General features: G+C 38.6%; 1 protein-coding gene across 3 annotated transcripts in view; it reads left to right on the top strand.

The window, feature by feature from the left end:
- Positions 1-228: 228 nt before the first annotated feature.
- ZNF326 (zinc finger protein 326) overlaps positions 229-15329 on the top strand; it is a 33850-nt gene continuing 18749 nt past the window's right edge. The window contains exons 1-5 of one of the 3 annotated variants that reach the window (XM_039460954.2): positions 229-393; positions 3095-3139; positions 11511-11546; positions 11641-11752; positions 13803-14208. In XM_039460954.2, coding sequence (XP_039316888.1) covers positions 378-393; positions 3095-3139; positions 11511-11546; positions 11641-11752; positions 13803-14208 — 615 coding nt within the window. In that variant the 5' untranslated portion in view covers positions 229-377. Of the gene's footprint in view, positions 394-3094; positions 3140-11510; positions 11601-11640; positions 11753-13802; positions 14209-15329 lie in introns of those variants that run through there. The other 2 variants (XM_039460955.2, XM_039460956.2) reach the window with 2 other exon arrangements.

The raw sequence follows: 15329 nt of genomic DNA, 5'->3' as shown, positions 1-15329 counted from the left end.
GGCCGCAGCCGGCGCTTCCCGTCCGCTCCGGTCGCCTTCCCACAAGCCCCGCCAATCCTCGGCGCTCCTTCTTTACCTTCCTTCCCGTCGGCGGCTCCAGCGGGTCAGCACCTCGGAGCCCGACCGCAGAGCTGCTTCCCGCCCCCACGCGAGGGCCCGCCCACCGGCCAGCGCCAGCCAATAGCAGGCGGCGCCAAGGGGGCCGGCCGCGCCGGTCGGCCCCGCCCCCCAGCCTCGCTGCGGCCTGCGGCTCCCGGGCGGGCGGCGCCGGCTCTCGGTCGCGTCGAGTGAGCGTGTGGAGTCGCCGGTCGCGGGCGCTCGCCGCCGGCCATAGCTCAGCCCAGCGCCGCCGAGGCCGACGGCCCCCAGCCTCCGCCATGGACTTCGAGGACGGTAAGCGCTGCCTCCGGCTGGTCGGCGCGGCCGGCGGGAGGCGCGGCGGCCTGCGCGGAGGGTCTGTTGACCGTCTCAAGATGGCCGTGTGGGCTTTGTTCTGCGGGCCCCGAGGCCGCCGGCCCGCCGCGGGCCCGGCGCCCGGAGTCGGCCTCTTGGGGGACGCGCGCGCCCCGAGTCGGCCCGCCGGGCGCCGGCTGCCGGCGGAGACCCGAGGACTCGGGGCCGGGTCGGACGCGCCCAGGGCGCGAGGGCCTCCGGGCCGAGCCCCAGACCCGCCTTGGCTCCTGGTGGTGGGAACTGCCCCGACGTCCCCGACTTCCCGGTCCGGGCCGCCGGGCGAGGGCGGCCTCACCCGCCTGGGAGCCTCGCCTGCGCCCCGCGGGCCGGCGGCCCGGACCGTCCGTGCGGTGGATCCTCAGCCTCGGGTTCCTTCTCGCCAGATGGAGTTTTCGGAGGCGTGTTCACGGCGATGTGTCTGCTTGTCCTGGCTTAGGAGGAGGCGAAGCGGTGTCTTTGAGTGATAGATAGATCGATAGATAGATCGATAGATAGATGATAGATAGATAGATAGGTGTCTCTGCGAAATGGAAAGCAGGGTGTTTCCTGGTTAGCAAACTGTTGTGTTTATCGACAAAAATTATCTCGTTGTTCATCTCTAGTTTGAAATATTTATGTGAACCAAACCGCTTTTCTTTGGATCGTGTGTAGATAGGATTTAAGTTAATCGGAATTTTGGCACAGCAAGCATCAAATGTCCTTCACATTTAAAACACTTGTACACATCCCTGTAAGTATTTGACCTACGGATTAAATAAACTATGTATTTTAGCAATGCCTTTCAGTTGTCTCAGATATCAGTTCTTTAAACCACTTCTACAGGGTCACAAAATAAAATGAATTTGGTCTTCACTTTTGTCTTCAAATTTTGCTAGGAATTGTTGTCAAGATACGGTGGTATGTAGAGACAACATTAGGGAGACAAGGGAAAGGACTTGTATGATTAAACTGAGATTTAATCCTGAGTAACCAGGCATGCTGAAGTAAAACCAGTTCGCTAAGTAGGCTGTAAACCTTTAACCCCGCCAAAAAAATGATCTTTAAATGAGATATGATCTCAGTATATGTCTTACTCAGTGAGCTTTTGATTTTTCGTAAGATTTCATGCTACAAAGAGTTGAGGCTGTCAAATCTAGGTACAGATTTGTGAAAGAGGACTGGAATAGCCCTCTTGCGGATACTTTTCAGTTACTTTGAAACAGTAAGTTCAGCTCTTCCGATTAGCACCCTCTCGTGGTTTTGTTTGTTTTAGTTGGACTTTGACTCATTTTGATGTAGATATCTTTAAAATACGAATATTTGAAATTTCCAGAGTTGGGAGTGAAAATTAAAAAAAAAAATTATTGTATTTTCATGCTAAAGTTTGATGGTAAGGCCAACACCCAACATATAGCAGAGGCTAACAAGGTGGAGGTGGGCCAATGGAAGCAGTTCTTTCTCCTCCCCACCCAAAGCAATAAGGGAATCCATTTTCTGCAGAGAAATGGAAAACAAAAATAAAACGTACTATGTCTGCTTTCTATTACTGCCAAATGCTTACAACTCTAAACAGTGTCAGTGATAAAATACGAAACAATATTAGTGATAAAATACTCCGCCTCTCACTGCCCAGATACACCACTGCTGTATTTGGAAGATGGAATTTGACTAACACCATAGCCGAATCTAATCCTGTGTAGTGTAGCAGGATTCTGTTGTATCCAGATGACCACTACATTAAATTCTTTTGCTTTTTTCAGTATGTATTTGTAAAATTAAGGAATTTAACAGTTGTTAAATTAGTTTTGGCGAGGTAATTGGCAATATGGTTTTCAGTGATGACACATTCTGGATTAATATAGAATAAAATCATATATGTATATGCATATGCGTGTCTCAGATAAGATCTTGATTTTTTTTTTTCTTTTTGGAAATAGCCTCACTCTGTCGCCCAGGCTGGAGTGCAGTTGCGTCATCTTGGCTCACTGCAACCTCTGCCTCCCGGGTCCCGGGTTCAAGCGATTCTGCCTCAGCTTCCCAAGTAGCTGGGACTATAGGCGTGCACCACCATGCCCAGCCAATTTTTGTAATTTTAGTAGAGATTTGGGATTTCACCATATTGGCCAGGCTGATCTCGAACCCCTGACCATGTGATCTGCCTGCCTTGGTCTTTCAAAGTGCTAGGCGTACAGGCATGAGCCACTGCGCCCAGCCAAAATCTTGAAATCTTTGAAGAGCAAATTAAATGGTAAAAGAAATTAACTTAACAAAAATTTCACGTTACTTAAAATCAATTCTCAGATGTCTTTCTTTTGCATTATTTGATACATAATTTAATCTATCTGCCTTTTTTGTTACTTGGTACAAATCAGTGCTGGATCCTCTCTTTTGGCTGTTATTGTATATCAGGTGTTGTAAACTAACGTTTACCATCATTTGAATCATAAATCTACCATTTGGGGAGATGGTGAAGAAAAAAGAGATCAGTTTTCCCAAATGGAGTATTGTTAATTATTTGAACCCCAGTTTTGCAGATAATGCCATTTATGGGAATAATTACTGTCGTTTAAAAAATCTTGCATATTTTTGACTAGATGGTTATATAATTTTGAATTATTGCTAATATCAAACTAATTCCTTTTTGTTAAATGTGTCTTCATAGATTACACACACTCCGCTTGCAGGAATACTTATCAGGGCTTTAACGGTAAGTATTCTCTTTCATTTCAGCTTTTCTCTTCATGCCCATAAAAATATATGTCAATGTAAAAAGCATGTTCAACCTATTTCAGTTATTTTTTTGGTTCTTGATATATCACTTATGTGTTAATATTGTCTTACCATATATAGTGTTTGAATTTGGGAATTTGATATCAGAAAATGTTAGGAGTTATTCACATTAGTTTGATTTTTATTTTTATTTTTTGTCCATTTTGTTTGAATTGTGATTCTTTTAATTTGCTCCAAAGGCCCTAACTACATTCTGAGTGATGAATCACAAGACACTGGCTGAGTTCTTTTTGTTGAATTTGAGGCTTTGGTAATAAGTAATGTACACTGAGTGGATTATTGGCTTGGTTCTATGTAGCTTGCATTGGAATACATTTTGACCTTGTTGCTGAGGTCATTTTCTTCAGTGTGTCCAAATGTGTTGGTATATAAAGACCTGTCTAGAGGAGCACATGAAGAAGCTTGATTGTTTGTTGACTTGAGCATGACGTTAGACCTGTGACTACAGAGCTATATAGAATTATGAGAGGTATGTAGAATACAACTGAATGTCATTTTGATAGGTATTAGAGTTAGGGCCCTGCCATGTAAGATAATAATACAAAAAAGAACACAGAACAATTAATAGAGGTTAAAAAGCATGTAAATGACTTGAGGGAATGGCATTAAATATCCTGATTGCCAGAGAAATGTAAAATTCAACTTTTGTACAGAATAGAATATATTCACAAAGTAAAACTGAAGCAAATGTACTACTAAAGAAGACTGTGTAATTTATGGGAATAATTACTGTATAGTTAATTTTTATTTACTATCTTTAAAGATTAAGATGAACTTTGGATTTCATGTGGGCAGAAAAGGCCCACATACAGGAAATTAGTACTAAAGAATATATTTGTGAGCTGGAAATTCAGAATTACCAAAGGAAGTTTAATTTGCATCCACATGTAGGTTAGATTGACAACTGGAAAATTAACTAGAAAGCCATTTCATAAGTTTTGATGTAAAGATTTTAAGACTTTGCACTTGGGAGGTGATAGTAATAATCTTAAAGAGCAAATTAGCACAACTTGCGGGCTGACTAGTAATTGACAGAAAATTGAGAGGGTTGAATAAAAATGAATCCAGGATTTTAAACTGGAATGTAGGACTAGTGCTTTTACGAGGGAGAAGGGGAGGGAGAGAATTTGTAGTGGTAAAAGTCCATCTTAGGATTTACTGGATAGTTGGATTTAGTGTCTAAACATAGGACTTGAAATGCAGACTCATGCAGGCCCGGGTGTTTATTAATTATTGTACAGTGTTGCAAAAAGATTGAATATTATGACTTTTATTTTTTTCTCCTAATTTTAGTTATAACAGTGGTTCTCATGTGAGGGTGATCGTTGGAATCTTCTGGGGAGCTTTTTCGGTCTTTCTGTTCAGACATAGCCTATACCTCTTGAATCTTAATTTCAGGGCAAGTGGTCTTTGGCTGTGTATGTTGTGCAAAACTACTCTGAATGATTTTGGAAGGCACCTCTGCGTAAAGGCCAATGTTTGACAGTACTTTTAGATCTAGATTATTTATATTTTACAAATGAGCTTAATTTCAGGGATTTAGTTTGACTTCATCCAGCGAATATTTAGTGCTTGCTGGGCATCAGATACCGTTCTAGGAGGTGGGAATATAGCAGTGAACAAAATAGACAAATATTTTTGTCTTTGTGAAGATTTCAGTCTAGTGGGATGAAATAGACGGTAAACAAGATAAAGAAGTAATATATATGTCATAATTTAGTCCACAGGGGAATAAAGGGAGTAATCTATATTTTATGTTAGATGATGATCATTGCTAGGGAAAATAACAGAGAAGGAGAATAAATGTATGTGTTTGCGTGTGTGTGTGTGTGTGTGTGTGTGCGCGCGTGCGTGTGTGCGCGTGCATCCCTGCATGTGTGTGCTTGTTTGTGTTGCAATTTTAGAGTCTTTGGGGAAGGACTCACCAAAAAGGTAACATTTGAGCATAGATTTAAGATAGGTGAGTATGCAAGCCATGAGGCTATTTAGAGGAAGACTTACAGGATTTAAGAAATAAGCAACGTGTAGATACCAAAAAGTCAAAAATATATTTTATTGTTAGCACTGTACTTTCTGGCAAGTGAAATGAAGTAGAAGGCATTGGAAAACATTTCAAGATACAGATTTTCCCCAAACTATTTATTGGAAGGAAAATGTATTTCCAGTGTCTCCATGTTTTCCTTCTTGCCTCATAATACCTTTTATGTAAATAGCAGATAGAAGACAGGAGAGAAAAGGGTGCGATAGCTCATGCCTGTAATCCTAGTGCTTTGGGACCCCCAAGGTAGGAAGATTGCTTGAGGCCAGGTAATTGAAACCAGTCTGGGCAACATAACGAGACCCTGTCTCTACAAAAAAATTAAAAAAAGAAAAAAAAATAGCGAGGCATCGTGGTGCCTGCCTGTAGTTCAGTTACTCCAGAGTCTGAGATGGGAGGATTGATTGAGCCCAGGAGGTAGAGGCTGCAGTAAGTTATGATTGTGCCACTGCAGTCTAGCCTGGGTGACAGAGCAAGACCTCAATGCTGGCTTGACTAGAACAGATGATTTTTTGCTGAGTAATCTTAAGACAAGGTTAGAGTGGTGACATGTAGCCAGAAAACGTTGAAAATCAAAGATGGGGGCTGGGCGTGGTGGCTCAAGCCTGTAATCCCAGCACTTTGGGAGGCCGAGGCGGGTGGATCACGAGGTCAAGAGATCGAGACCATCCTGGTCAACATGGTGAAACCCCATCTCTACTAAAAAAAAATACAAAAAATTAGCTGGGCATGGTGGCACGTGCCTGTAATCCCAGCTACTCAGGAGGCTGAGGCAGGAGAATTGCCTGAACCCAGGAGGCAGAGGTTGCGGTGAGCCGAGATCGCGCCATTGCACTCCAGCCTGGGTAACGAGCGAAACTCCGTCTAAAGAAAAAAAAAAAAAGAAAATCAAAGATAATTTGCTTATATATAAGAAGCAATAGCAGGCGAAGACCTGAACAAGTTGAGGGATTAAACAGTACAGATTCAGGGGAGCAAGCATTCCAGGCAGAGGGAACAGCAGATGCCAATATGAGTATACACCTTGTGTTCTAGAAACATCAAGGAGCCTGGTGTAGCAGGAGTGGAATGATCAAGGGTGTATATAGTTAATAATGAAGTGAAGAGGTAATGGGGCAGATCCTGTAGGGCAAGGTTTCTCAACTTTCTCACATTTTGGACTGGGTAATTTTTTATTGTGTGGGTATGTCCTGTGCATGATAGAACATTAGGAGCCTTCCTGGCCTCTATATGCTGTATGTCAGTAGCATCTGCCTTCTAGTTGTGACAACCAAAAATGTTTGGATCACGAGGTCGAGAGTTCGAGACCATCCTGGTCGACATGGTGAAACCTTGTCTCTACTAAAAATATAAAAAATCAGCTGGGCGTGGTGGCATGTGCCTGTAATCCCAGCTACTTAGGAGGCTGAGGCAGGAGAATTGCCTGAACCCAGGAGGTGGAGGTTGCGGTGAGCCGAGATCGCGCCATTGCACTCCAGCCTGGGTAACAAGAGTGAAACTCCATCTCAAAAAAAAAAAAAAAAGACATTGCCAGTGTCCCCAGGGGATGCAAAATCTCCCCTAGTTAAGAACCACTGATACAGATTCTTAAATGTTATTTTAAGCTTTGGCTTTACTTGGAGTAAGAGGAATCCATTGGAGGTTACTCAGCATTGAACATGATTTAACTTACATTTTGTCAGAATTATTCCAGCTATTGTCTTAAGAATAAACAGCAATGGAACAAAAGTGGAGCAGGAAAACCAGTTAGGAGACTTTTGCAATAACCTAGGTGGTAGATGCTGGTATCTTACAGTAGGCTGCTGGTAGTGTAGAGGTGGTAAAAAGTAGTCCCATTCAAGACTTAATGTCACACAGTTATTTTGGTCATGGGTCAGATTTTTTCTCCCAGTATTCCACAGCTGCTTCTTTGTATTTTAATTAAAAATGAGCTTTAGGCCAGGTGCTGTGGCTCACACCTGTAATCCCAGCACTTTAGGAGGATGAGGTGGGTTGGATCACTTGAGGTCCAGAGTTCGAGACCAACTTGGCCAACATGGTGAAACCTCGTCTCTACTCAAAATACAAAAATTAGCTTGGCCTGGTGGTGTGTGCCTGTAGTCCCAGCTACTCGGGAAGCTGAGGCAGGAGAATCGCTTGAAACCAGGAAGTGGAGGTTGCAGTTAGTTGAGATGACGCTACTGCATCCCAGCCTGGGTGACAGAATGAGACTCTGTCTCAAAAAAAAAAAAAAAAAAAAAGCTTTAGCATTTTTGAGCATGTTATTTGTAGGAGTGATCCAAGTGATAGAATATATTTGATTTAAATTATTAGGTCAGTTTTATTTTTCTGGGTAAATTAATTTCTTTTAATATTAATAGTAAAGAGATACTATTATGTTGTCACGGTTTTATTTTTAAAAGTGATTTTAACATTCATTTTGGTGACCTGGAAGAAAAATTTATATAAAAGGAGTCATATTAACAAAATCTGTAGCCCTATAACCACACTGATTGTATACAATATAAAGGCTTTTCCTCCTCTTTAAATGAATAGTAACACTGCTATAATCAACCAGAATCATTGCTATATAAAGGTAGCTTTATTAATTTTTGTACATTTCACAGTGCCTAACATACATGATTAGTGTTCAGTAAAGTTAATAATTTTATGATTCTACAGTGAAATAAAAATACAATTAAAAAACTAAAGGATTTAGTATTCAAAGGCAGCCAGTGGTAACTCAGAGTAGAAACTAGCAAAAATAAAACATAAGATTTTTTTCTCTGCATACCTGACTAAACAGTGTTTTTTAAATATCAGGCCTTAGAGGAGAACTTTTCATTTTGAAAACTTTGTTTTAATCTCAAAATTACCCTCTGAGAGATATGAGTATAAATTTTACTATATGCTTACCAACTCTTATCGTGAATAATTAACTATTTTATTAATCTGGCACTGTGTTGTCCAATATGATAGCAACTAGCTGCAGGTTACCGTTGAGCACTTAAAACATGGATAGTCTGAATTGAGGTGCTCTGTAAGTGTAAATTACATACCAGATTTGAAGTCTTCAAATGAAAAAACCATGTAAAATATCTCAATATGTTTTGTATTTTAACATATTGATACACTTTTTGTATTGTCATATTGAAATCCATTAGTAAATCTTTCACTTTGAATGGATACTTTTTAACAATATGTTATTTTATAATATCAGCATTATTTGGAAAATACTGGTTTTTCTATAAAATGCAGATTTTCCAAATATTGATAAATTTTATGGCACAATATTTAAAAAATATTCAGTAATCCCACCACCAACCTTATCAGAAAGTCTTTAAGTGTTGGGGACCTGTCAAGTTCAAGGTGGTAGTTACAACTTTTATAGAATTCTGATGTTCACTTGAGAGCATGAATTTTATCATCGGCAACAAATAATGTCAGTTGTTTTTGTTAAAACAGTAGTTTTACTTAGTTCATTAGAAAATGTCTGCCAAATTCCCAAATCTGAAAACCATCGTATTTCTCAGTCTTTCTTTATAGTAGAAAGAGTGTTCCGTGTAAAAAGTGGCTAATTTAATTCACAAACCAAACACTTGCACAATGGCTTTTCCTGGGAAAACTATGATACTTTGGTATGCAGCCAAATTGCATGATATATTCTTCCATTTCATTACAGAGAATATAAAAAAGATACATACTTAAAGGTCATGTTTTAATAAAATTGATAATTTTTACTGCTTCATCAAGGACATTCCGAGGTGAAAATGGCATTTATATTTTATTTTTACTGTGAGCATGTAATGTTAAAGAATGTAATGATTAAGGCCGGGCGCGGTGGCTCAAGCCTGTAATCCCAGCACTTTGGGAGGCCGAGGCGGGTGGATCACAAGTTCAAGAGATCGAGACCAACCTGGTCAACATGGTGAAACTCCGTCTCTACTGAAAATACAAAAAATTAGCTGGGTATGGTGGCGTGTGCCTGTAATCCCAGCTACTCAGAAGGCTGAGGCAGGAGAATAGCCTGAACCCAGGAGGCGGAGGTTGCGGTGAGCCGAGATTGCGCCACTGCACTCCAGCCTGGGTAACAAGAGCGAAACTCCGTCTCAAAAAAAAAAAAGAATGTAATGATTACCAGTGAAATCTGTTGCCACTGCCTTGATTTGTGCTAAGTCCCCAGCAGTTTTACCCACCAGTGCTTTTGCACCTTCAGTGCAAGTTGTCAGCACTGTGAAAAAGGTAAATAATGTTCAGGTGTTATTTATGAAAATATTTTGACCTTGTGGATTCCCCAGAAAGGATCTCAGCAACTCCTAGTGGTCAGCAGCTGCCTTGACAACTGCTTTTCTAAGATAAAAATTGGACCCTTCCCACAGGACTGGTAAATTTAAGGTGAGGCCACACATGGCAGAGTGTAAGGCAGAGTATCACAAGCACTATGTGAGAGTTACAGGCTTTTGTAAATATTCAGAAGAAAGATGACACTCAGCTGAGAGAATATCAGTAAAAGTGTTCTTGAGTGCATTAGTATTTGAAATTGACTTTAAAAGATTAGAAAGTTTCAGTAAGCCAATATTTAGGGTAGTAGAGGAAAATGTTTCATGTAGAAGCAATAGCATGAGACTAGAAAAGAGGCTACGTGTAGAATTTTGGGGAAATCTTTTCATCTCTTTGGACTTTAGTTCCCCAGATCTATAAAATGAGAAGATTGATTTTGAACATTTAGGTTGCTACCAGGTTTTAAGTTGGATCACTTTGAATACTATTTTTATAAAGTTGTTATTGTTGTCATTATTATTGTTGTTAGGACTGGAGATATTTAAATGATTATAAATAAAATTTAATGTTTTAAAAAATATAAAATTAAAGTATTTACTCTGTGTGTACTATTGTATTTATTTGTATATGATATTTGGGGAGGATAGTAATGAGGGATTTTTAAAGGACTTTATAGAAAACAAATTCTAAATGTTTTACTTTCTGATTTTTATAGTCATCCGAAATTGATTTTGTTACCTCTTTTATTGATTTTTCATATCAGAGGTTGGCACATAGGTAGAATTGCAGTGTCATAAAATAGACTTACTATGCTTATAGTATTAGTCTTTTTTAAGTGTTCATATTGCGAGAATTTGCATTCATTTTCTTTTTTTTTAAACCCTGCCTCCCCCCCCATTTTCATTCTATAGGGGAATTTGAAGGTTTAAATATTTGTTGAGTCATAATTTATAGGCACAGTACCATAGATTGGTCTCAATCTGTGATTTTTTTTTTTTTTTTTTTTTGAGACAGAGTTTCGCTCTTGTTACCCAGGCTGGAGTGCAATGGCGCGATCTCGGCTCACCGCAACCTCCGCCTCCTGGGTTCAGGCAATTCTCCTGCCTCAGCCTCCTGAGTAGCTGGGATTACAGGCACGAGCCACCATGCCCAGCTGATTTTTTGTATTTTTAGTAGAGACGGGGTTTCACCATGTTGACCAGGATGGTCTCGATCTCTCGACCTCGTGATCCACCTGCCTCGGCCTCCCAAAGTGCTGGGATTACAGGCTTGAGCCACCGCACCCGGCTCAATCTGTGATTTTACTGTTTAAAAATATCTATTTCAATTACTGTGAACAAGGCTAATTGGAAATATGGCTTCTTCTGAGTTTTCAGACATTTAGAGAGCAGTTAGATGCAGAAAACAAATATAGTCTACTGCCGTCATAGACGACAAAAATTTCCCCTTTGACATTAGTAAATGCTGACTTCTCTTAAGAATAGGAATTATGTATCATTAATTATCTTTATGTATGCTATAATACTTAGTACAAGGCCTTAAAGTAAATATTGGATAAATGTAAAATAATTCTGTGGCCAGGTGCAGTGACTCAACGCCTGTAATCCCAGTACTTTGGGAGGCCGAGGTGAGCAGATTACTTGAGCCCAGGAGTTCGAGACCAGCCTGGGGAACATCTCTACCAAAAATATAAAAATTAGCCAGTCTCATAACCCAGTCTCAAAAGAAAATCAAAATAGAAAACAATTATAGAACTTTTTAGTTGAAAGTATGTTTTTCTTTGAAACATCAGGCTTTTTTTTTTAGCAAATCTGATCCAGTAGGTTCTCATCTTTGTGTATTTCCCTTCAGTGTTTAGTATGCGTTTAATTTAAATGTTAATGGTAGATTATTATCTCAGGTGATTGATAAGAATATCCGGTGTTTTGTGCAAAGATCCCTGAAGAGAATGGTGTATTTCATTGACTATTTCTTATTGACTCTCTTTTAGGAATGGATCGTGATTATGGTCCTGGATCTTATGGAGGTCTGGCATTCAAGGATATTTATCTAAAAATTCTTCTTTTGAGTGCCAGTAAAGGTGAGCATCATATAACTTTTTTCTTTTTAAACTCTTATAGGGATGGATCGTGACTATGGCCATGGATCCTATGGGGGTCAAAGATCCATGGATTCCTACCTAAACCAGTCATATGGCATGGACAATCACAGTGGTGGTGGTGGGGGTAGCAGGTAAATTGCTTAATCATTTGGCCAAATAATTAGACAACTATAAGATTCTGGATATATTAAGTATTCTTTAGGCATGTTATGATACTTGAACTTCACTGTTTGCTATTGAATCATCACCTCAAATGTTTAAAGGTGTTAATTAATGGGTATAAAATTTAAATCAGGATTACTGGCAGACATTGTTTTAGGAAAACACAGATAACTATATCATAGTAACATAATAGAGTAAGATATTCTGTTTTTAGCAGTGAACTTCTTTTTTTTACCTCTTTTAACTACTTATCAATCAAAATATCCTGAAAAATGATAATAACAGTGTTATTGAAAATATTATTTGTGAAGTTTTTCTTAATAATTAAAGAAATATTTTCTAACGTGGGGTGCTATGTAAATTAGCAAAGCAGTCTAACTGGAATGGATTTTACTGAACCAGTCTAACATTTACTTTCTCAGAAACATTCAAGACAGATATTCCTTTAATTTTAAAGGGAGATCATATTACAATAATAAAAATATTTTAAAAATTATGTCCAGGTTATTTATTGGCAGATACTATTTATACCAAAACAGTTGTGCTCTAGGCTAGGAGCATTGTATTAAAGCCATGAATGCTATACATTTGACTAGTCTAGATTGTATTTATATTTTATTGTTACTACTGTATAAAGCTTAAACCTGCTTAAACAACTACAAGCTTTAAGGTTTACCATATTTCAGGAGAAGGGGTGTCTACTTTTTGAGGCACAAAGGTTCCTGCTGAATATAAGTAAACCTAGTTAGTGGACATTTGAAACAATCATCCTTCTTCATAAATTGAAGGATCCGGATTTCTTAATGATGGACCGAATGATGCTTACTTTCCTTCTTTCTGCTTCCAGTGTGCCACTATGGTTTATAGTAAAGAAAAATTAAGAAAGTGAACAGTTGCAACTATTTTGCTTATGTGATAGATGTTTTGAAAAATGTAGTCGGAAATAGGAATAATTTTTATATGGTTACTAGGATTCAGAAGTAAATAGTACCTTCTATTTAGTGATCTGTAAATAATTGAAGTAATGTAACACTTAATGTTTTAATATGTGAATGTAATGTGCATAAGCTATTTCTGTAGATGTTATTGTTTTATCTCATGTGTAATTGTGGGCCTTTATAAAACTGTGTTGTAAGATATCAGGCAACTTTTGTAATCCATGCTTTGGGTTTGTGAGAAGGAAGATGATTTATTTCTTCTGTTAACTCTATTAAAACTTCAAGGAGACTGTGTGCTCCCCTTTTTAGGGTAGTTTTATGTGATAATTTTTTCAGATAATTGAAGATATTATAAGATGTATTCTTTCTCATCTGCCTTGAAAATTCATATGTAGAGGGTATATGTTGGTGATCTTGTTTTATTTTATGTGTTTATCCTTCTAGATTTGTTAGATTTTCTAGTCTATAAGTAAAAAGTGATTGAGGATTTATTAATTGACCTTGGCTGAAGTTTGGCAGATTGTCAAATTTTTACAACCAGAGATAATTCCCAAATTTGGATTACTACAGACACAATGAAGCAGTTCGTGATATAGATTATTGGGAGTGCAAAAGGATCTTGTGTCACAAATAACCTACATCTATGTAGACTTCAATTTGTGTCCCCATTGAAAGCCAAAATATTGTAAATGTTTTGTAATTTTTAATACTAGGGATAGAGTCAAAAAAGTTTGAATAGTTTGTGAACTTTAGTAAATGACCTTTTCCAAGACTAGGGCTGGGCTTAAATAATGACAGAAAAATCTTTTCTTCATAAAATAGAAAAGCTGCTAAGAAGCAGATTTTAAGCTAAGTTTTACTAAATTCAATTCACATTTAAAATCTGACTCAGATAGCTTTCTATCTGGTCTCACGTTGAACTGCCCAGCCCTAATCAAGTGTGAACAAAAGTAGAACTGTGCAAACCAGTATGGTATAAATGAATTTTAGTTGATAAATGTCATCTGATAATTTGTCTTTTGAATTGTCTAACATTAGTAAGCTTACTTTTGTTTTTTCCCTCACTGTGCAACTTTTCCAGGTTTGGACCTTATGAGTCTTACGACTCCAGGTCTTCTCTGGGTGGGCGAGATCTGTACAGATCTGGCTATGGTTTTAATGAACCCGAACAAAGCCGCTTCGGAGGTAGTTATGGTGGTCGATTTGAGAGCTCCTACCGGAATAGCCTTGACTCTTTCGGAGGTAGAAACCAGGGCGGGTCTAGCTGGGAAGCACCTTACTCCCGTTCAAAATTGAGGCCTGGGTTTATGGAGGACAGAGGAAGAGAGAATTACTCTTCCTACAGCAGTTTTTCTTCACCCCATATGAAGCCTGCACCTGTAGGCTCTCGGGGGAGAGGAACGCCTGCTTATCCCGAAAGTACGTTTGGAAGCAGAAACTATGATGCTTTTGGAGGACCATCAACAGGCAGAGGCCGAGGCCGAGGAGTAAGTACAACAGAATCTTTTCAGATTCTTTTCACTAGTCACTCTTTTAAACCCTTTCAAGACCATCGTTTTCAACTAGAATAAACACTGTTCATCCCAGTGTATTTTGAAGCAAAAGCTGAGTCATAAACATAATTTTTAGGTTGACGTAAAAGTTTTTCCAGCACCTCAGAAAATAAGTGACAGTTTGAGATGATCATGAAGTTGTGCCGAATCTCCCTTTATTAAAAAGGTGAGGCTGTTAGGTTTGGTCTAAAAGGGGTTAAAAGGAGTTGCATTTTTCCTTGTCAACACTAGCAGTTTTGCTGGTGGAATAGTTTGTGGATTATTGTGAAAGGTCACTGAACCCTTTTTGAGTTTTTGAGTAGGTTAAAGGTGCAATGTATGTTAAAATATTTATACTTTGTTGCTAAACTCTAGCAAGTAGAATTTTTTCAAAGCTCCATGTTTCACATGAAGCACAAGAGGCTAAAAAGTTGATGATAGATTAGGATAGCTTAGCCATGTTTATGTGGTGAAGAAGTTGATGTGTATAACAGATTGTACAATGATTTGTGGTCAGTGTAATTTTGCTAAGTCACTCTTACAATATGTTCAATTGCTGGTTGTTTTATTTTCCCTTGTGTTACTAGTTTTACTCTTGAGAAATAATTTCCACCTGTATAGATATGTTTATGGCTTCTTCTTAGGAAGTAATAATTTGTAAATTATTGCTTAAATGAGTAAATATACTAGTCCGCAATTGTTTAATTTTAGGATACATAGTGTAAACATTATGCTTTATGTTCTTAGGTTACTTGATTGACATGAAATTTTACTTAGTAAGTGTTTGTAGATTGTGGTGTTACTATATAGTTTGATCATTTAAAGGGTATTGTATTTTTGTTGTAATGTAATAAGAATCTTGTTAAGTCAGCTTCTCTTAATATTTTCTTTGCAGAGGAAAGTATTTCTAGCAAAAAAGGTAGTAGGGTACACATTTTTGACTGGTTGTTAACCTTTGGTGTATCAGCGTAGCTTGTTATACTTGTGTAGAAATTTTGCATTTTTAACAGTTACTCTTTACATATGCAAAAATGCATTGCACCTTTAATGCATAATTAAGGAAGATTTTCCTGATG

The sequence above is a fragment of the Saimiri boliviensis genome, chromosome 11, assembly GCF_048565385.1.
Source record: "Saimiri boliviensis isolate mSaiBol1 chromosome 11, mSaiBol1.pri, whole genome shotgun sequence".
NCBI lineage: Eukaryota > Metazoa > Chordata > Mammalia > Primates > Cebidae > Saimiri > Saimiri boliviensis.
Note: the sequence above shows the minus strand (reverse complement) of the source record. Positions and strands in the feature narration are given on the sequence as shown.